Genomic DNA, 22,440 nt, shown 5'->3' with positions numbered 1-22,440 from the left:
TGTTGAAGGAATATGTATTATCACAATTGTAATTATTTACACCTGTGTTGTGTCACATGGACTGCCTATAAAAGGTGGAGTTGGATTATGTACTAATCACTTGGCTTGAGAAAGGGCAGAAGCCCGAAACGTCGCCTGTATTTCACTGCTTGTAATAAAAATGTTATAAAAAAACAACTTGGAGTGCTGCAACCATTTCTATTTTGCATATTAATACCTGTCAAGGTGAGACAGCGGCTGCTTGCACCCTTACCGAGGAAAGAATTGGTGCTGGACGTTAACTTGTTTATATATATATATATATATATATATATATATATATATATATATATATATATATATATATATATACATATACATACATACATACAGGTGGCCCTCGGTTTACGACCGGTTCAATTTGAGCCTTTTCAGAATAACAACCTTTTTTTTCAGTCATGGGACTGCCATTGAAATGCATTGAAAAGCAGTGCACTAATTAAAATAGCCAGTAGATGGAGCTGTCCGCTTGTGTTTCAGCAAAGTTAAGCAAGTTTAACAGCCTGAAATTGATCTGTGTACACAGATCAGACCAGACTTATCGAGCAACAAGATTTAGCAACCACTTCCCTATTATCTTCCTGTCCAGCTGCTTGAGGTGAGGGTGCCTAACTGCCTATTAATCACTGCATATTGAAATGCATAGAATAGGTGCAGACCCAATATTATCTAACATGCTAACAATGCAGAGAACTGTTTGCCGAAAAATGCAAGTAAAAAACTTTTTTGTTAATTAAACTTAGTTTAATTATATATTCTGTGTTGTGTGATTATTTGATACTGTTTATAATGCTGTTTTGCATTTAAAGTCTTCATTTCAAAGCTTTAAAAATAATGTATTAGGTGTTACTTATGTCAATTTTGAGAGGGGCCTGGAACCTAACTCCCTCACTTCCCATTGACTTACATTATAAACTGGGTTTTAATTTACAACGGTTTTGATTTACAACCGTTCCTTCTGGAACCTAACCACGGCGTAAACTGAGGGCTACCTGTATATATATATATATATATATATATATATACACACACTTCAGGACTAGGGGTCTAAAGTGGGTATGGCACACAAAGATGATGCTTAAAGAGATGTCTAATCGGATGTGTGCATGTAGCTGAGAGGGACTGCAGGTCATATTTGTCTGATCTGATGTGGGTATGACTTATAGAAGGGCTGCAGGGTCATGGTTTGGTCTTAAATCCGGCTTATAGAAGGACTAAAAGGCTTTAGGGGTTTAATTACCTATCTTTTCCAGGTCACACACTCATCTTCCAGTATTTTTATGGAGGACATTTAACCTTACATATAAAATGTCACTCCCCAACCAGAGATGAACCATGTTAGTGCAGTACAGTGCGTGTATTTCCTATTAACATAATTATATGGGTCAATACCCAACTCCTGTTATTCAACCCCACAAAGGGGTTAAACACATAGTTAAAGTCAGCTCCAGAGGGGTAATATAGTGCTGAGCTTAACAGGATAAGCAATTGGTGGCTGAAAACATATGCAGCCCATCATTGGCTCAAGAGCAGAAGACCAGCCGTAAATTGCTGTTCTAGAGCCAATTTTAACTCCTTTGCGTTGGTTAAAAACAGTTAAAGGCAGGTTTATGTCCGTTTAAAAATGTATTTCTCGCAGTTGCTAATTAAATATAGGAAACTTTATGCTAAGTAACATATCCCTTTAAGTATAAGGAGTTAACCACATTATCCAGGGTTACTTCATCTTTCCAGTCCTTCCCTGCAGACTGTCATTGTTTGATCTGTAAATAATTTATAAGCATGAAATCTAGGCATGCTGATTTTTTCCTTCTATCCCACTGAGCTACCTACATTAGCAAATCGCTTATTTACAGCAGCACAGGACTGTGGCTTCATCATAGGATCACATTTGTGAAAAGGGAGTGGGGATGGCTGTTGAGTAAGACCCTCTAGAATAGTTCCCATTTTAAGCAGCTTTTAATCTAATCTAGTTATGCCAGTCAAAATGTTATGTTATTTACAGTTTTTGGCTATTTTTGTTATGTCCACAAGTAGATAAAACCAGTTGCTATAACTGCTACATGCGATAAATTGATTTGCAATGGAATAAAAACAAACTTAAAGGAACACTGTACCCAAAAATTTTCTTTCGTGATTCAGATTGAGCATGAAATTTTAAGCAACTTTCTAATTTACTCCTATTATCAAATTTTCTTCATTCTCTTGGTATCTTTATTTGAAATGCAAGAATGTAAGTTTAGATGCCGGCCCATTTTTGGTGAACAACCTGGGTTGTCCTTGCTGATTGGTGGATAAATTCATCCACCAATAAAAAAGTGCTGTCCAGAGTACTGAAACCAAAAAAAATCTTAGATGCCTTTTTCAAATAATGATAGCAAGAGAACGAAGAAAAAATGATAATAGGAGTAAATTAGAAAGTTGCTTAAAATTGAATGCTCTTTCTGAATTACAAAAGAAAAAATTTGGGTACAGTGTCCCTTTAATGTCCGTTTAAACACCTATGAATAGTATAAACATTCATTCAACACACAGCTAAATCCTTATCAAAATAATTTAAAACAGACAATTTCAACAAATATGTAATTTATTTTATTAGAAAATGCCCATATGCATTGAAAATAAAGTAGTTTTTTTTTTTTAAAGCAAAGTTCTATATTATAGCAACTCATATGAGATGCAGCCAGATGTTTTGTTAACATTTTTTTTATATTGTTTTTACCCATGAGACAAATTATACATGAAACAAAAATTGGAAAAAACAAAAACGGTTCCATTTCTTTGTACAGCACTTATGGGAAAATACATGTCTTCCCTACAGGGTTGTTACAGAAAATATGTTAAAGCATTAAAACAAGTTTCAGATTTAGTTTTTATATAACATGGTGTATTAAACACTTTCTTGACAGTCATAGAAAAAATGTAAAAGCAGAAAAGTCAATGTATTATGATCAGGAGAGATCACTCTTCCCCTCCCCCCTCTAGTAGCAAAGATGTTTGTGTCTTTTGCAATGTAGTTCTTGTGTGTATACACAAACACATTATATATATAGGGGGGAGGTAAAAAGTGAGTTTAAAAATCCTCCACTACGCATAAAATAGAGAAATCAACTCATTGTGTAGCTCATTAACAAATCTAGACAAGCCAGAAGGCTTGTTTTCGCACAGAAAACCTCTGGAATACATTATTTCTAATGCAGCAAGGGATTCTGGGTAAGATATGCAAATTAGGTTCACAATGACGCACCTTTTTACTTCAGCCTGCTTCGCAGCTGATTCCCTTAATGCCAAGTATCGCTGTTCACAGAGCTTATAGACTTCCAGCTGATGAGTAGCAATAACTATGAAACAGTCTGTCCTGGGATAGTTTTGAATCACTGCATTAACCCTAGCTAAGCTTATAAGCTGTGTGAACAGCGATACTTGGCGTTAAGGGAATCTGCTGAGAAACAGGCTTAAGTAAAAAGGTGTGTCATTGTGAACCTAATTTACATATCTTTCCCAGAATCCCTTGCTGCATTAGAAATAAAGTATTCCAGAGGTTTTCTGTGGGAAAACAAGCCTTCTGGCTTCTCTAGATTTGTTAATGAGCTACACAATGAGTATATATATATATATATATATATATATATATACATACATACATACACACACATCTTGTAGTGATATAATAAGCATTTATAGAAATGATCCATTTCCATTTAAATAAAGAGAAAGAAATCTGAGGGAAAAAGTTTGAAAATAGTGGTTTATAATTGTTATTGTTTAATTAAAACATTTTACTAATATGCATTGGCTGTGTGTCACATACACTAATGGAATGCGCTGAACACACCCAGACATGTGTTTTTGCTTTAAGTATAAACTATTTATGCTCGGTTTACATTATAGAAAAATCAAGACACAGGACATGTTTTGTCAAACAAGATTTTAAAAACACAAAGGCAGAGAGTGAAATTAAATTTGTGGTAAAGTACAGTGCGCCAGTAATTATACCACACAGGGAGGGAATTTTAGTGATGATAGTGCATGGGTTTCCTTTTTATTTACATGCAACTTATTAAGTTGTTTTTAAAAACACACTAGCAAATAAAAAGCTTTCATCACAGTATTTAGACTTGTACTGCACACCCTCTTCAGAATAATATCATCCGTTTTACAGCTGTTAGAAAGAATATTTCAAGTGGCTCCCCAACTATAAGTGGGTATGTTTATTATATATATATATATATATATATATATATATATATATATATATATATATATATATATATATATATATATATATCGTTGCCTATAGAGTTGTCTGTCATATAAAATGATAACATTAGATTTTATAAACAAACAAACAACATTGGTCTTAGTAATATACAATATATATTTGGCACAGTGTTTCCAGTCAATTTCTTTACTAGAGCCTGGTACAGACAAAGGGAACAGAACTGTATTATAGTAAGTGAATTAAATGGTGGCACAAACTAGTAAATAAAAATGAGAGAGTAGGTTGCTTCTACCACCGGTGCTATGTATCATCATCATCTGATTTCACTTGACACCATAATATAAATAGACAGCGGAACCAATGAGAATGACAGCCAAGTAAAAGAGAATTGTCAGTTGTAGATTAAACATGAAGAAAGACAAAAGTCCATTTACAAGCATGGAAAATGAGATGATGAAAAGCCGGGTGATGTTACTGCTGTGTTTCATTACTGCAGACATGATCAAGCCATTGACGGCCTGGCTGAAAATAATTACAAGTACCCACACTGAAAAACCCTTGAAGAAACTACCCTCATGGCTGCTTGTTAAGTGTGCAGTTAGGTTTATCACTATGCCAAATGTATAAAGGAAAATGTTCTGCATGTTCAGTGGGATACTCTGAGTCTTTAATATAATTTCTGTATAAACAGCTGATAATCCAGATATTACACAATAGAGAAGCATTAAAAAGAGGCCTGTGAGGGTTACATATAAATGAGTGTCTGGAGATAGGTTTTCTACGCCCTGAATACCACCATAGCTATAAAAGACCCCAGCAGCCAGGAGCAAGAATAGTGCAAACCACTTGTTGATGGAAAGTCTTTGGTTTAGAAACAGACTGTAGAGCAAAGCTGTGCTGACAATTTTCAGATTACTCAATACCTGGAAACTGCTTGGATCCATAAAGTGTTGCATGTGCACTACCAAGTTGTTATTTACGCAATAAAGTAGAGCCGGCAGGGTATATGGTAGAGCTAAACGCCATGATAAAAGGACTTCCGTGGATTTCCTGTCCCAAATAAGGAGAAGTGAAACGGACACAATGAATTTGTACAATTCAATCAGAAGGACAACAGAGGTTGAACTGAAGGGGATCTCTCCATTCACTTTGCACAAAGAAATGAGAGGTGCATGTGATCCATAAATTATTACTGATAGTACTAACATCACTCCCCACTGTATCTTCTTGTAATTTTGGCTAAAATAAGAACACACAGGCTCAGCTGACCCAACATTATCAACAATAAACATGTTTGCTAAAAATGATTCAATTACCGTCAAGTATGTGTGTGCTGGTTTTTGGTACCAAATTTAAAATTTATTTAAACAGATTTGGTAAAAAAAAAAAAAAGACCCAGATGTTGCATTAATGCCAAATAAAGTAGAAATCTATGCATATAAGAGTGTGTGTGCTTTCAGGCAGTAACTAAAGGTGATATGGAATTCCAGTTAACTGCAGGTTCTTCCTTATACAGCAGCAACTTTTAACATTCATGAATAAGTAACAGTCAATTTATAGTGAAAGCCTTGCAGCCGAGTGAATTTGCAGATTGTCCTGCTAGAACAATCTATGCCAATAAATAATGATGTCCTCACTGTTTTCAGAATGGCTCAGTGCATTATAACATTACATCCAAAGCAAGATTTGCATTGAGATATGTAAAAATAGAGAAGACACTTTAGCAATAAGGCCAGCTGAATGTGCTACCTGGTGCAGTTTATGTAACGGTACACACACACTGGCATACTGTGCAATATAAAAAAACCTAATGTAGAACACTAAAAGCATGAAAGAGTACTTAATGGAGTAGAACCATATGCCGTCCAGTTTAATCTCGTCCCTTTTTTAAAGAGCTAAGGTAGTCCTTAATGGTCTTTTCAACATTTGGCACTGCGTAGCTCTGAGCGGCATATATCCCAGTGCAAGTTCCAACCACAAATCCCAGCACAGCAGAGGCCCTGAGTTTGGCAACGACATAACCAGCCAAGAATCCCTTGAGGAATGGGGAACTTAGAAGTGAGCCTTCCTGCAAATAAAAGAAATATATGAGAACCCAAGAAATCTTAACAGATATGTAAGAGGAAACAGCTTTAATATCAAATATAACACTTAAAAAGGGACATTTTCATGATTCAGATAGAGCATGCAGCGTAAAGTGAAGGTCAATTTTATGCCAATGGACTACTGCAATTTACACATTAACGTATTTGCATTCAAGTCGCCGACTTTTTTTCTCAACCGTTTTTACTTTTTATCTAAAATGATATTATATTATACCTGCAGTTTCCATTGCGACTCCTCCCCTCCACCACTTCCTTATTCAGCACTTGTGACGTAGCGACTAGTCCCACACGCTCACTACGTCAGTCAATAGCTTGTGCACAATATTTCAAAGAAACTGCGTATGGTCACCGCAATCGCGCATGCGTAAAAATTTTGTGGTCCGTAACTTACTTGTAGCGCGATCGTTGCGAGTGACGATATGTATCAAAATAAGGAAGCACAATACGCATGCGCATCTCATACAAGAGCAGGAGAGTTATATGATGCTATTTAGTGTTTAATGCATGCGCATAAGTGAGTAATGACATTTAGAAAAAGGGGCTTAACGGAGGCTAAATAAAAAGGTAAAAAATAAACTATTTTGTTAATATTTAGGAGAAATCATGAATGAACGTAAAGCTTATTTATAATCAACAGCAGAATGGCGTGAGCGACTAAGCCCGACTTGACCTTCACTTTAAGGTAAAAAAAAAAAAAAAAAAATTACTTAAATTATCAATTAGTGCTATATTTTTTTTTTTAGATGTACAATTTGAGGCACCATCTCCTACTGGGCATGTAAAAGAGTTCAAAGTGCATACATAGGAGTCTAATTGGCTAATGGCTAGCACATGATACAGTGTGACAGGGAAATGCAAAAATTTCTAAGAAGAAAAAAACTACAGAAAATGTTATACACAGCTTCACGCAGTCAACAAAAAAAAAAAAAAATCCACAGAATGTAGTGAACATGCTTAATGGTGCTTGTTGTATGCATGCAACTGAATGAATCTTGAAAATGTAACTCTAAGACTGCAAATAAAAACTGATTATCTTTAATGCCATTCTTCAATTATGGACTCCTAAGTGGAAAGAATGTATTATTCTATAGTACCTTTTTTTCCCCCCTTTCAATTTTGTCATTTTTTTCCCTTCTCTCTTATAAATAAAATGTTAACTTGTCCATTTACCCTGGGTGGATGATTGGTAGCTACATTTAGCACCAATCAGCAAGTGCTACCCAAGTTCTGAAACATAAATGGGCCGGCTCTTAAAGGGACAGTCTACACCAGAATTTTTATTGTTTAAAAAGGATAGATAATCCCTTTATTAACCATTCCCTAGTTTTGCACAACCAACACAGTTATATAAATATAAGGTAATTACAGAGGTAAAAAGTGTATCTAAGCCTCTGCAAACTACCCCCTTATTTCAGTTCTTTTGACAGACATCCATTTTAGCCAATCAGAGCTGGCTCACCTGAACTCCACGTGCGTGAGCACAGTGTTATCTGACACACATGAACTAACATCCTCTAGTGGTGAAAAACTGTCAAAATGCCCTGAGAGAAAAGGCAGCCTTCAAAGGCTTTAGAAATTAGCATATGAACCTCCTAGGTTGAGCTTTCAACTAAGAATACCAAGAGAACAAAGCAAAATTGGTGATAAAAGTAAATTGGAAAATTGTTTAAAATTACATTCTCTATCTGAATTATGAAAGTTTATGTTGGACTAGACTGTCCCTTTTAGCTTACATTCCTGCTTTTCAAATAAAGATACAAAGAGAAAGAAGAAAAATTGATAATAGGATTTAATTAGAAAGTTGCTAAAAATGAGACGCTCTATTTGAATCATGGAAGGAAATATTTGGGTTTCATATCCCTTTAACTGTATCCTTTCTGTGCAAAAAAAAAAAGTTAATTTGATATCGATATCTTTCTCATAGTTAGCACAATGTTATCAATATGGTACACCTGAAATAGCACTGGCTGGCTGTAGTGCTAGATGGTAAAAAGCTTTAAAAATAACAAAAAAAAAAAGAAGTGGCAGCCTACAAAGGCTTAGAAACAGGCAGTCTTAGAGGTTATAAAGTACATTAATAGAACAATGTTGGTTATGCAAAGCTGGTGGGTAGTAAATGCATTATCTATCTTTTTGCTGCCATCTAGTGCTCTTGTAAATGGATAACATTCTTGCAAAATTGCTGCCATATAGTACTCAACACATGCACACTACTGAGCTTACATCCCTGCATTTCAACAAAAGATTCCAAGAGAATAAAAAAAATTGACGATAGAAGTAAATTAGAAAGTTGTATGGGGGGGGAAAAAAAAAAAAAAAAAAAAAAAAAAGAGGAGGTGAGAGATAGATATAAAAATGCCATGTCCCTTTAAAGCTCTCCATAGGAAAAAGAAAGTCCTTCACTCAACTGGTTGTCCTTGCAATAATTTATTTAAAATCTAGGTGCCAGGATGTTCAAACAGGTGAGAAAAATGTAATACTCCTATGAGATCAAGGACTTCAGTTCTTATTCGTATTATCATAGTTTGTATACAATAAAGCAAAAGTGGTTTTCTTTGCATAGCTGAATACTTATGGTTTATCTTCATTTCATTCGGTCCGATTGAGATTTAGATTGTCTTAATGTTACTGCTATTTTATTATTTTGAGGGGGGGACATAAGATTTATAAGGCTAAAATATAATGGTCAGTCTCTTCACCTGTGTTAAGGATTTAACTGTCTCCAAGGGCTACAAATTTACAGGCTTTTGTTTGCAATGCTGTGTGTCAAGCCTAAAAAATAAATAAATACCCAAATGTTAAATAAAGATACGTATACATGCAACACACACAAAATCAATGTTGCAGATCACACTCACAAAAGTGGATTTAATCCCTACTAACTCAATTTGTAGGGTGTGGTGGGGCTCACCATGAGCTAATGTGCACATGGGTACTACTATTTCCATTATGCTGTGCGCAGGAGAGAGTCATTTTTCAGTTTTCATGGTGTGTATATATGCAAGAAAGCACAATAGGGCTAAAAGAGGCTGCTCCCAGGTGGTAAATCCCCATAGAACAAGCTACTGAGTGGTTGTTCATTCGAGAGAGAGCTTCTCTATGTATTTGTTATATGACCCTAGGGAAGTCAGACATGGATTCCTTGCCCAATGTGCTTAGAGGAATATGGCTGCACTTTACTGATGAAGCCCAAAGGAGGGTGAAACAATCATCTGGGGATACCGTGTTCAAAGAAGGATTGCCTGGTATTTTGGGGCTGGACCAAGCTTGTTAGGCAGGTTCAAACTGATATACTTCAGAAAAGTCATCCTCTGTAAAAAGCACATTTGGGCTAAAAGAGGCTTCTCTCTGGTCATAAAATTGCCATAGAACAAGCTACTGAGCTGCTGTTCATTCCTAAGAGCGCTTCTCTTTCTGAATATATTTGCAAAGTAACCACTGTTGCCTGTCCGGTACAGCATGCAAGGTCTTTGTCTAGGGAAGAGTGGTGAGGCATTTGGCATGCAGTAGGAGGAGGAAAGTAGAGGCTGAAGTGACACACAAGGCTGTACTTTGACTTTTCACACCCACAAGCAAGCTATATAGAGGCAGAAATGTTTGTGGCTTAAAGGGCTAGAAAAGACAAAATTAAAAACTTGCAAGATTCCGATAGAGCATGTAATTTTAAGACATTTCTATTTTCAAATATGCTTTGTTCTCTTGGTAACCCTGGTTGAAAAGGAATACGCACATATCCTACACTAGTAGGAGCTGCTGCTAATTGATGCCTGCACACATTTGTCTTTTGTGATTGGCTGACTAGATGTGTTCATCTTGCTGCCAGTTGTGCAATGCTGTTCCTTCAGCAAAGGATAGCAAAAGAATGAAGCAAATTTAATAATGGAAGTAAATTAGAAAGTTGTTTAAAATTCTATGTTGTATCCAAATCATGAAAGAAAATGTTGGGGTTTCCTGTCCTTTTAATCGGTCTTTGATGCAAGCACAGGCAGGTCCTAGAGAAAAGAATTGGTTTACAAATTAGTAAATTGCATGCTGTGCTCTACATCAGTTAATCTGACCTGCAGTGATTGGTTGGCAACAAGCATTAAACTATGTGGCTGATCAGATAAACATCTTTTGGGTGGTAATGGTGACGACACAAGTAGTAAAAGTCTTAATTAAAATAAGATTGTGGGTGTGATATTTGGCACAGTAAAAAGCTCCAAGCTTGAGCCTATTTGACACATGCATAAATAAGTCAGTCAATGGAAAAACAAAAAAAAATTCAGTAAAGGAAATCATGAATTCTACTGTGCAAGGATGGCTGAGGTATTAGACAGAGGAATATACCATTTCTAAATCGGAGATAGTTTGACATCCCGCGTGCAGGTTTTACTACTGAATAGCCCACTGTAAGAGGGAGAAAGTGTGCATAGCCCCAGAGGCAGAACCGTTTTTCACTTTCTGCTATGAGAATTTGTTTAGTGAAAATTTTTCAATAAAATTTTAAATTAGGCAGTTACACTAAAGCACCATCTCATGTGCAATGTGTCGATTAACTGGAGAATAAAGCAATTTTTTAAGTTTTATAATATATTGCAGCAGTTGGAAATTGCATTGTAAATTAGTTACAAAGAGAATTAAAGGGCCATAATACCCAAATGTTTAAACACTTGAAAGTGATGCAGCATTGCTGTAAAAAGCGGACTAGAAAATATCACCTGAACATCTCTATGTAAAAAAGAAAGATATTTTACCTAAGTTCCTCAGTAGCCACATCCCATTATAAAGGTCTTCTAAGCAGCATATCAGTATGTCTGTCCCGGGACAGCCGAAGGGATAAGCCTCATGCACTCTCATGTTATTTCCCTATTCAGTGTAAGGAAGTTTACAATGAAATCTCATGAGAATTAAGTCAAATCTCATGAGATCACAGTAAAAGAGTTCATGACCTCAGCACTGCTGATGCTTATTGGCTGCTGTTCATTTCTTCATTATTATTTTTTTTACCTGCAGCTGAGCAACAACTGAGTATAACTTTTTACACAGAACTTACTCTGCTGAGCTGAGGAAATTGTGAGGTAAAAAATATCTTCCTTTTTTACATAGAGATGCTCAGGTGATATTTTCCCGTCAGCTTTTTACAGTAATACTGCATCAGTTTCAAGTGATTTGGCATATGAGTATTATGTCCCTTTAAAGAAGTTTTAAGATTTGAAAAATGTCTAAAATGTATTTCCTTTGCTCTTGGTCTAACATCACAAAATGATAAGGTAAAAAGGTAGTAATTAAGAGGTGCATTGCTAACAAGAACGGCTTACATTCAGGAGTCACAGCTTTGCAGACTGGGAAAGGCTAGGCTGAAAAAAATCCTTGGAGACGCTCATAAATCAGTGCGCTACCGTTCTGCTACATATTTGAGTGTTCTCTTCAAACAGCTCCTCGCTCTTTCTGCACTGTGAAAACTTAAAGGGATAGTAAACACATTTTTCTTTCTTTCAGGATTCCAATAGAACATGCAACTTTCTAATTTACTCCTTTTATCAATTTTTCTTCCATCTCTTGGTATCTTTATTTAAAGATCAGAAATGTATGTTTAAGAGCCGGATCATTTTTGGTTAAGAACCTGGGTTGCACTTGCTTATTGGTGGCTAAATGTAACTGCAACCCAGATCCTGAACCAAAAATGGTGCCGGCTCTTAAACACACATTTCTGCTTTTTAAATAAAGATACCAAGAGAAGGAAGACAAATTGATAATAGGGGTAAATTAGAAAGTTGCTTACAATTGCATGCTCTATCTGAATCATGAAAGAAAAAAAAAATGTGGGTTTAATATCCCTTTAAAAAGGGACATGAAACCCAATTTATTTTCATTTCATGATTTAGAAAGAGCAAGCAATTTTAAACAACTTTTTAATTTACTTCTATTATCTAATTTGCTTCATTCTCTTGATATTCTTTGCTGAAAAGCATATCTAGATATGCTCAGTAGCTGCTGATTGGTAGACGCACATAGATACCTCGTGTAATTGGCTCACCCATGTGCAGTGCTATTTCTTCAACAAAGTATATCTAAAGTATGAAGCAAATTAGATAATAGAAGTAATTTGGAAAGTTATTTAAAAATTGTATTCTCTGCCTGAATCATGAAATAATTTTTTTGGGTTTAGTTTCTCTTTAAGTTCAACCAGAGCAAATTGCTGTTTGAAGAGAATGGCCTAATGTTAAAGCACTAATAGTTCCTGCATGTGTCCAGTTCTTTCAGCAGACATGCTGCATTTTCTGTAATGACATCTCAGATCACAGGATGTCTGCCTTGCAATGCACAATATTAAAAATACCAATTTAAGCAAAAGGTCAAGTATTTTTCTAACTAAATGCAGACATGAAAAAAGAAAAAAAAAAAAAGCATAGTCTCCCCTTTAAAGACTAGATTTGTAAAAACCTTTGATTATAGGTGGTTATGAAATATAAAATACACAAAGCTCACACCATCATCTATAAGATAAAACATATGCACCTGTTATTCTGTTACTTGTACCTAATGCATTATTGGGACAGGGTTTTCTATTTAAAAGGGGCACTGAACCCAAATTTTTTCTTTTGTGATTCAATTAGAACATGCAATTTTAAGCAACTTTCTAATTTACTCCTCTTATCAATTTTTCTTCGTTCTCTTGCTATCTTTATTTGCACTTTATTTTTGGTTTAGACCCTGGACAGCACTTGTTTATAGGTCGGTTAAATCAATCCACCAATCAGCAAGAACAACCCAGGTTGATCACCAAAAATGGGCTGGCATCTAAACTTAAATTCTTGCTTTTCAAATAAAGATACAAAGAGAATGAAGAAAATTTGATACTAGGAGTAAATTAGAAAGTTGCTTAAAATGTTATGCTCTATCTGAATCATGGAAAAAAAAATTGGGTTCAGTGTCCATTTAATTGCTGTTCACTGTGTGATCTGTAAGTGACCCTGAAACCAATGTAAAACTATAGAGTGCCTATCTTCTTGAGTGTTCCCTGGTAGTTAATTTTACTTAGGTGTAAGTGCTGATATATGCCAGTATATCATTAATGTTTAATGCATATTCTGTCTCCATAGGGTTTCTTCAGAGGAAGTTAAAGGGACAAACTACATGAAAATTGTTATTAAAAAGAAACAATCCCTTTATTACCTATTCCCCAAGTTTTGCATAACCAGCACTGTTATATTAATACACTTTTTACCTCTGTAAATACTGTGTATCTAAGCCACTGCAGACTGCTCCTTACCGCAGTAATGTTGCATTTTAGCCAATGGTGCTGGTTCTGTATAACTAGTATTCTCCACGGGAGTGAGCACAGTGTTATCTATATCAGTGATTTGCAACCTTTTTTTTGCTGTGGCACACTTTTTTACATTAAAAAAATCCTGTGGCACACCACCATCCCAAAATGTTACAAAATCACACATTGTAGCCTAATACAGGAGAAATATATATATATATATAAATAAATCAGGAGACTGCACTCACTGGTCTTGACAATACTGGATTTATTCAGTGACGTTTCGGGGAATACACCCCTTCATCAGACCAGAGTACATAGAATGAAGCAAACATTTATACTGTTCCATAAGACCCTCCCCCAGTGTGAAATTGCGCCAAAAATGTTGCCATGGCAACCACCAAGTGTCAACAAACCCCATACAAATGAATTAAAAAAAAAAAAAAAAAAAAAAAAAAAATATACCACAATATACCAAATAAGTGAACATTGCAACCATGTACATATACAGAGCAAGTGGGAATCATAATGCAAATGGTAGATACAATTAAAGATCAAACAGAATATCAATAGAAAAAAGTATTCAGCATAGATAGACATTATGTAACCGATGGGCAGCAGTTAACAGGACCAATGAGCAATGCTTAGATTAAACATTTCATTACAGGCTTATATTGAGCAAGCAATATATACATATACAGGGCATACTATCCCCATCATACAGGCAGGTAGACAAGATAGCGGAACGACTATAAGTAGAAATCACACTGCAGGCATATATTAGCAGGGGGTGTCCAAGGTATATGTATTGGGACTTATCTCATTAGTATCAATGTAGCGCTGGCAGGAAGAGGGGCTCTCAAGGCACATGAACATGGAGTAACCAGTAAAACAGTCTATGCATACAGATAAGGAGAAGATAAATACCTGATGGGTTTAGAGGGATATAGCTCCGCTGAGAGTTGTGTGTGTTACCGGAGAAACAATAAGCTTGGAGTACTGCGCATGCGTATCGCAATTAAGCAACGCCCCTAAGGCTATCGCTATGTGAAAGTTAATTGGTTAGAGGAGACTTGTCTCCTCTAACCAATTAACTTTCACATAGCGATAGCCTTAGGGGCGTTGCTTAATTGCGATACGCATGCGCAGTATTTATCTTCTCCTTATCTGTATGCATAGACTGTTTTACTGGTTACTACATGTTCATTTCTACTTATAGTCGTTCCGCTATCTTATCTACCTGCCTGTATGATGGGGATAGTATGCCCTGTATATGTATATATTGCTTGCTCAGTATAAGCCTGTAATGAAATGTTTAATCTAAGCATTGCTCATTGGTCCTGTTAACTGCTGCCCATCGGTTACATAATGTCTATCTATGCTGAATACTTTTTTCTATTGATATTCTGTTTGATCTTTAATTGTATCTACCGTTTGCATTATGATTCCCACTTGCTCTGTATATGTACATGGTTGCAATGTTCACTTATTTGGTATATTTTTTTTTTTTTTTTTTTTTAATTCATTTGTATGGGGTTTGTTGACACTTGGTGGTTGCCATGGCAACAATTTTACACTGGGGGAGGGTCTTATGGAACAGTATAAATGTTTGCTTCATTCTATGTACTCTGGTCTGATGAAGGGGTGTATTCCCCAAAACGTCACTGAATAAATCCAGTATTGTCAAGACCAGCGAGTGCAGTCTCTTGATTTCCATAGTCTACACCATATTCTAGCATTTGGAACTAAAGTGTTAGTGAGAGTGCACCTGCCAACACCTGCTCTGTGATAGATAGATATATATATATATATATATATATATATATATATATATATACATATATATATATATATACACACATATACACACACAAATATAGAAATTAAAGGGGAGAGATAATATGTATAATATTGTGTACAATAGTATTGATAATTCGATGTAGTCACATCAATTGGTGCAGACCCTTATAAATTTAAATGTATTAAGCCTATTCAAGAGAGGTAGATTTATATATTTCGACAAATAGTATATAAAAAGTAAGGGATATCAGCACTCTTTTGTTGAGAAAAGTCATATAAATTTATTTATTTCAGAAAAAGATCCAACAAACAGCGGACCTCTGTCCCATCAATGAGCAGAAACCTGCACATAATGAAAACACATTTACAATAGATGCCTAACACATAATATTGACCGGCCAGTCTTGTCTAATGTTAACTAAAGTATGTAAAATACCTCATACAGCAGACAGCTATAAAGAGAAAGAGCAATAACTACTAATATTAAACTAACATTCAAATAGAAGCAGTGATAAGTAAATACATAGTATCAGATTGACACAAATATCTAAATAGCATAGTCACATAAAGCAACAGCATGCAGCTGCCGCTGACATACTCAGCTAAATTAGCAAGATATAGCAGTCCCACAATAGTATAGCAAGAGTTAACTGTGAAAGTCTTTACGAACTTCCCTTGCTAGTGTAGCAAATATCTGCACTCATATAGCCCCATTTGTAGAAACAGACATGTCCCATATAATTGAAACAGCAAACAAAATGCCTTCAGTATCTCTTTCCTTGTTACTTTTAGCTTGAAAGTTACTGACAGGTAGACATACTGTGATAATCATCTATTTTATAGGTTACCGTTTCTTCAGGCGAGTCCCTTGTTGTGTTACCCGGTATACATACATACACTGCGCTTAGTCCAGCGCTACTCCGCCTCTTCAGGGCTGTATGTCTTCTTCCAGGGCAGGCTGCACAAAACAGAAATGCTCACATCCAGGCTGTGAGTGGTTGCATTCAGTCCCTTTGTTTTCACTCGTGCATAGTCTCATACACAGGCAGGGATCTTTTCTTATTCAGCAAACAAACGGCTCACTTTCTCTCCACCATCTCTGGGGCATTCAGGTGTGCGCTGCATATAATCAAGGGCTGACTCACGCTTGCAAACAGGTATTGTCTTTCGCTGCTTCCGGTGCTTATGTTTCTTTAGGTGCAGAGCAATCTGTGGGATTTCTCATGCCAATGGTCAGTCTGTGTGGCATCATAGGGAGCATGCCTACGTACGTTTCACCCCTATATTGCTCCAAACATATCGGGGCACTGTACTGTGCTGTCATGCCATGCCTCCTACAAACTATACATGACATATTGACACTCAATCACAAACAATCATAATGATTGTCTGTGAATGAATGTCAATGTCATGGTTGTAAATGATGCCTGATGAGCCTGTCACATAACTGTTGTCAGCCGCGGCACACCTGAGGATCTCTCACGGCACACTAGTTGAAAAACCACTGATCTATATGACACACAAACTAGCACCTGGCTGTTCTGCAAGATTTAAAAAGCACTGAGATAAGGAAGCAGCCTGCAGGCGCTTAGAAACCAACAAACTTAGAGGTTATAAAATATATTAATATAAGGTTTCATAGTGAGTACCTGGGACTAACCATCATAATACTATGATCATCTGGTCAGGTGTACTCGCATACCCAAGCTACTATGGTTATGTCTTTAAAGGGACAGTAAACTTAAAAAATGCCTTTCATTATTTAGATAGAGAATGCAATTTAAAAAAAGTTTCCAATGTACTTCTGTTATCAAATTTGCTTTGTTCTCATGTTCTTTGTTAAAGGGCTTCCTAGGTAGGTAGCGTGCACATGCCTGAAGAACTACATGACAGGAAATAGTGCTGCCATCTAGTGCTTCTGCTAATTTATTACATTGTTGCAAAACTGTTGCCATATAGTGCTGTAGACATGTGCACACTAAGAGCCAAGCTTTTCAACAAAGGATAACAAACAATGAAGAAAATTTGATAACAGAAGTAAATTGGAAAGTTTTTTTAAAATTGTATGTTCTCTCTCATTAATGAAAGAAAATATTTGTGTTTTATGTCCCTTTAAGCAGCATATACATGTATTATCAATAGTAAAACACTGCTAAATTCAGCAGTACTATATAAAATAGTAGTTCATTTTTTATGAAAATGTAAAGAATTTGTAATGTATCAATTATAGAAATGAATGCCAAATATTGCCACAGGCAGCAGCATTCAGATATTTGACAGAGGATTTATTAGTGTAACAGACAAATGTGTCACAACTTTACACTTATACATTTGATGCCGAAAAAAGCTGAATGCCGCTACCGGCTACCTATATTCAGCTTTTGTTTCTATAACGAATACCAAATTCTTGTCCATGCCTACTAATCATTTTATGGTCAGAAAATGGACTATAAGCTTCTTAAACTTAAAGGGATGGTAAGCACCAAAAATGGTATTGTTTAATAAAAAAAAATAAAAAGGGATATATAATCCCTTTATTTACCATTCCCCAGTTTTGTTAGATAAATATCTTTTTTACCTCTGTGATTACCTTGTATCTAAGCTTCTGACAGCCTCCTTATTTCAGATCTTTTGACAGACTTGCATTTCAGGCAATTAGTGCTGACTCTTAAATAACTCCACATGCATATGCACAATATTATGTTGTTTATATGAAACACATGAACTATCAAATGCATTGAGGTAAGAGGCGGCCTTCAAGAAATTATCACTAGTACCCTCTCCTACTAACCTAAGATAAAGTTGTTGTTTTTTTTGTTTGTTTTTTAAAGCAGGCCAGATTATAGAAAGCTTAGCAAAGCAGAACGTATCTGCAATTAAAGGGACACTGAACCCAAATTTTTTCTTTTGTGATTCAGATAGAGCATGCAATTTTACGCAACTTTCTAATTTACTCCTATTATCAATTTTTCTTTGTTCTCTATCTTTATTTGAAAAAGAAGGCATCTAGGCTTTTTTTGGTTTAGTACTCTGGACAGCACTTTTTATTGGTGGATGAATGTATCCACCAATCAGCAAGAACAACCCAGGTTGTTCACCAAAAATGGGCCGGCATCTAAACTTACATTCTTGCTTTTCAAATAAAGATACCAAGAGAATGAAGAAAATTTGATAATGGGAGTAAATTAGAAAGTTGCTTAAAATGTCTTGCTCTATCTGAATCACGAAAGAAAAAAAAAAATTGGGTTCGGTGTCCCTTTAACTATTACTAATCATTTTGTTTATTATACAATGATGTAGATAAATAGAATATAACTATTTACCTGAGTTACTCCAGTATGGACCTCATCTTCCAGCCTGCGCTGTAGACCTTCTAGTTGGCCCTTGAGAAAGGCAAGATCCTTCAGTTTTGGGGAACCCTAAAAAAAAATAATATTGTAAATAGAGAAATTTTACGGTCATTAAATAACCCTTTTTCACATTTTAAATAGAATTGAAGAAAATTGTGATTGAAAAAAAATATACCTTAAAAAAGGAACACCAAACACAATTTATAAACATAGTATTAAAGTGAAAGTAAACTTGCGTCAACCTATAAAATATATATATATATATATATATATATATATCTTTTGTTATTAATATAAAACTTTCATTCATCATTTTATTTTATTTTTTAATAACTAAATAATTGACCAGTTTATTAACCTGCAAGCTGCCTGACTTGTTCTCTGATCCTCCGCCCGCATTATAATTTTTTTTTTCTTTCCCTTGTGACGAATACGCAAGGTATTACTCTGATTGGTCCCCCATGGGCGTCTAACACTGCAGTCAGAGTTACAAGCACAGAAGCGTGCTGTCAATACTTTACATGGGGCACATGGTGAGGCTCTGATTGGCTTAAACAACTGCCAGTCAAGGAAGCCAAAGAGAAATTCTGTGACAGAGGCTGCATTACAGCAGTTACCGGAGCCGGAGAAAAACCTTAATTATTAAAAGGTAGATTGGACTTTTTAATGCTAAAAGCAGATCGATATGCTAGTTGGCACAGGAGCTTTAATTATATGTGACTTTATGCTGGAGAATTTACCATCACTTTAAATAAAACAATGATATAAAACTTGTAAGAGACAGGACAAAATTTACAAACACATACAGGAGGAATTGAGGGCCCTATTCCCATGGGAAACTTACAATCTAGAAGGGTAGAGGGTTGAGAAACAGGAGGTGAGGACTACAAGATTGAGAAAGATGTTAATATATAGTTAGATGAGAGAAATGTTGTTAGGTAAGTGAAATTAATGTATTATTGAGTTGGGTGGTAGGCTTCTCTGAACAAAAAGGTCTTCAGGGAGCATTTAAAGGAAGAAAGATTAGGGCAAAGCCTGACAGCACGAGGGAGAGTGTTCCAGAGGGTAGGTGCTGCACGACAGAAGTCCTGCAGTCTAGCATGGGAAGAGGTGATAGTCACGGATGAAACAAGCAGATCAATGTTGGATCTTAGTGGGAGGGCTGGAGTATACTTGTTGATTAGAGAGGATAGGTAGTGGGGAGCGGCGTTGGTGAGAGCTTTGCATGGAAGGGTAAGAATTTTAAAATTTAATTCTGCTGTGAATGGGGAGCCATTGAAGGGACTCGCAGAGAGGTGCAGCAGATATAGAGTGATGGGAAAGGTAGATTAGCCTGGCAGAGGCATTTAGGATGGATTGAAGGGGGAGAGGAAGGAAAGAGGAAAGCCAGTAAGTAGGTTATTGCAGTAGTCAGGTCAGGAAATAAGGGAGGGGATTGTTTGCTTTGTGGTGTTAGCACTCAGAAAAGGGCAACTCTTGGAAATATTGCATAGGTGGTTGCGGCAGGATGTAGAAAGTGATTGGATGTGGGGGGCAAAGGATAGATTTGAGTCAAATGTAACTCTGAGGCAGCGGACTTGGGGCGATGGGGAAATGGTTATGCCGTCAACAGGGAGAGAGAAGTCGGCATAGAGCTTGAGGGGGCATTAGAAGAAGCTCAGTCTTGGACGTGTTATCTTTAGGTGGTGAGAGGCCATCCAGGAAGAAATACCAGATAAGCACTCGCTGACATGAGAAAGGACAGAGGGAGAGAGAGAGCAGGGGTGGAGAGGAAGATCTGGGTGTCATCAGCATAGAGATGATTAGAGTACATATTTTTTTTAATAACCAAGAAGCTTACTATCAGATGAAAAGCAAACATTCTTTACACTACAACCAAATGAAATCTGCCAAATTCTAGAGGACCACAATACATAATTTTAAATTTGAGTGTTTCAATCCATTTTATGTAAACAACTCAGGCTCCTGGTAAATCTACCTTTACTTCCTGTTTCATTTAATCTATCCACCCCTACATGCATATATTTATTATACCATTCTTTCCATAGGTCACAAACCCCTTTAGGATCTGAAAACATTCGTCTTATCGGGTTATCTGCCTGAATCTTTAAAGCTTTGCAATCTATTTAAATTAAATCATAATCTAACTTGGTTGTCAAGTCAACCTATTGCCAAGAGGTTAAACAACCATGTTACCATCATTACAACTAAGAAAGTATACGTCAGTGACTCACACAGTGCATAAACTTTTCAACACTTGAAGAGTTGAAATAGAGTTACTGTCGCATTACACAGTATTGGGGAACAGTCTGCAACAAAAAGAACTTAGCAACTAATAAGTATAATGTGAACATCCAACTAACTTACTAAATAATGTTTGTGTCCCGTATTATTACAACAAGCAAGTCTGGAACGCGCTGGTAACAAAACACGCGCATGAAAAAATTACAGTATGCAAAAATATAATAGCCAGTTGTATGAAACAAGAGTTTTCAGGGTTAATTCGGTACCGGTCACACACTCACCTTGTCATCCGCCATGTTCCCAACAAGCGCAGGCGCACTGAGAGCTACAGCTGTTGGCTAAACTCTGTGCTGAGTTGCGCAGAGTGAAGTAACGAATCGGAGATTGATTATCTAGGCGGGGTTACACGTGGTTTACGTACGTTCTAGGCGCGTGTACTGTCACTGTGCAGTTGCTCTGCTTCAGTTCATAATATAACTGGAATCATGTTTCACGCAGCCATTGTGTAATTTGGGTCCATGTACTCGATTGGATTGTTCCCAATTAGAGAACCTGTGGGTGATCGCTAGGGTTCCCAGATGTGTTCACGGTGAGCAGGCAGCGGACAATCTACGTCTGCTGTCAGCAAACGTGGCCACATTTAATTTACCATTGATATACTAGATTATATTTATGCTCTTGTTTTCTATTTTACTTTCACTAAAAACACCTTACAAAAACACAGTAGTTGGCGGAAAACAGATATATATATTATAGGTTTATAGCTGACATATTGACCGTGCATACGCATATATTGATAATGATTAAGGCATTTACACATCTTATGTATAATCTTTGTATGCACACATTTCTGACTTTTTGTCATAATATTCCCATTTTTTTCCCCTAACACAATATTATTATTTTTTTAAATGCAGTCGGCTAAAATAGCGAAGTAGAAAATTGTCATGTTTTCCTTTACTAAAGGGACAGTATACACCAATTTTCAGACTGGGACACCCACTGCAAGGTGCTGAGAAAGCAGGAGGATCAGACCCTCCCCTGCATATGAAAAGACCCATTCCTCAAACAGCAGCAAGCAGGAATCTGTAGACTTCAGTCTACATCTGATACTTTGGGGCTTGGTTAGGAGTCTGAAAATCAGCACAATGTACTTAAAAATAAGCAAAAATATACATTGTTACAAAAATACTTCCATATGGGCTATATAAATGGATCATATACAAACATTTATGCAAAGACAAATCTAGTGTACAATCAATTATTATTATTATTATCGGTTATTTGTAGAGCGCCAACAGATTCCACAGCGCTAATCAATGTCCCTTAATGGACAGGGAACTTGCTAGTTTGATTTTAGCATCTCAGCAATCCACAAAGCACAGTCTTAAAGGGACATTAAACGCTAAATAAATGCTAGATAGAATGATG

General features: G+C 36.2%; 2 protein-coding genes across 2 annotated transcripts; both read right to left on the bottom strand.

Annotated features, from left to right (window-relative positions):
* Nucleotides 1-3,787: 3,787 nt before the first annotated feature.
* On the bottom strand, nt 3,788-5,560 carry LOC128663974 (probable UDP-sugar transporter protein SLC35A4). Its single transcript, XM_053718594.1, has one exon. The coding sequence runs from the start codon at nt 5,551-5,553 to the stop codon at nt 4,585-4,587; it is 969 nt and encodes a 322-aa protein (XP_053574569.1). The 5' UTR covers nt 5,554-5,560; the 3' UTR covers nt 3,788-4,584.
* Nucleotides 5,561-5,588: 28 nt separating this feature from the next.
* SLC35A4 (solute carrier family 35 member A4) lies at nt 5,589-21,359 on the bottom strand. The gene is made up of 3 exons (XM_053718595.1): nt 21,291-21,359; nt 18,739-18,834; nt 5,589-6,329 (listed from the first exon to the last, which is right to left on the bottom strand). The coding sequence occupies exons 1-3, from the start codon at nt 21,303-21,305 to the stop codon at nt 6,132-6,134; spliced, it is 309 nt and encodes a 102-aa protein (XP_053574570.1). The 5' UTR covers nt 21,306-21,359; the 3' UTR covers nt 5,589-6,131.
* Nucleotides 21,360-22,440: the final 1,081 nt, after the last annotated feature.

This window comes from Bombina bombina, chromosome 6 (assembly GCF_027579735.1).
Source record: "Bombina bombina isolate aBomBom1 chromosome 6, aBomBom1.pri, whole genome shotgun sequence".
NCBI lineage: Eukaryota > Metazoa > Chordata > Amphibia > Anura > Bombinatoridae > Bombina > Bombina bombina.
This window is presented reverse-complemented; position numbering and strand designations above follow the sequence as displayed.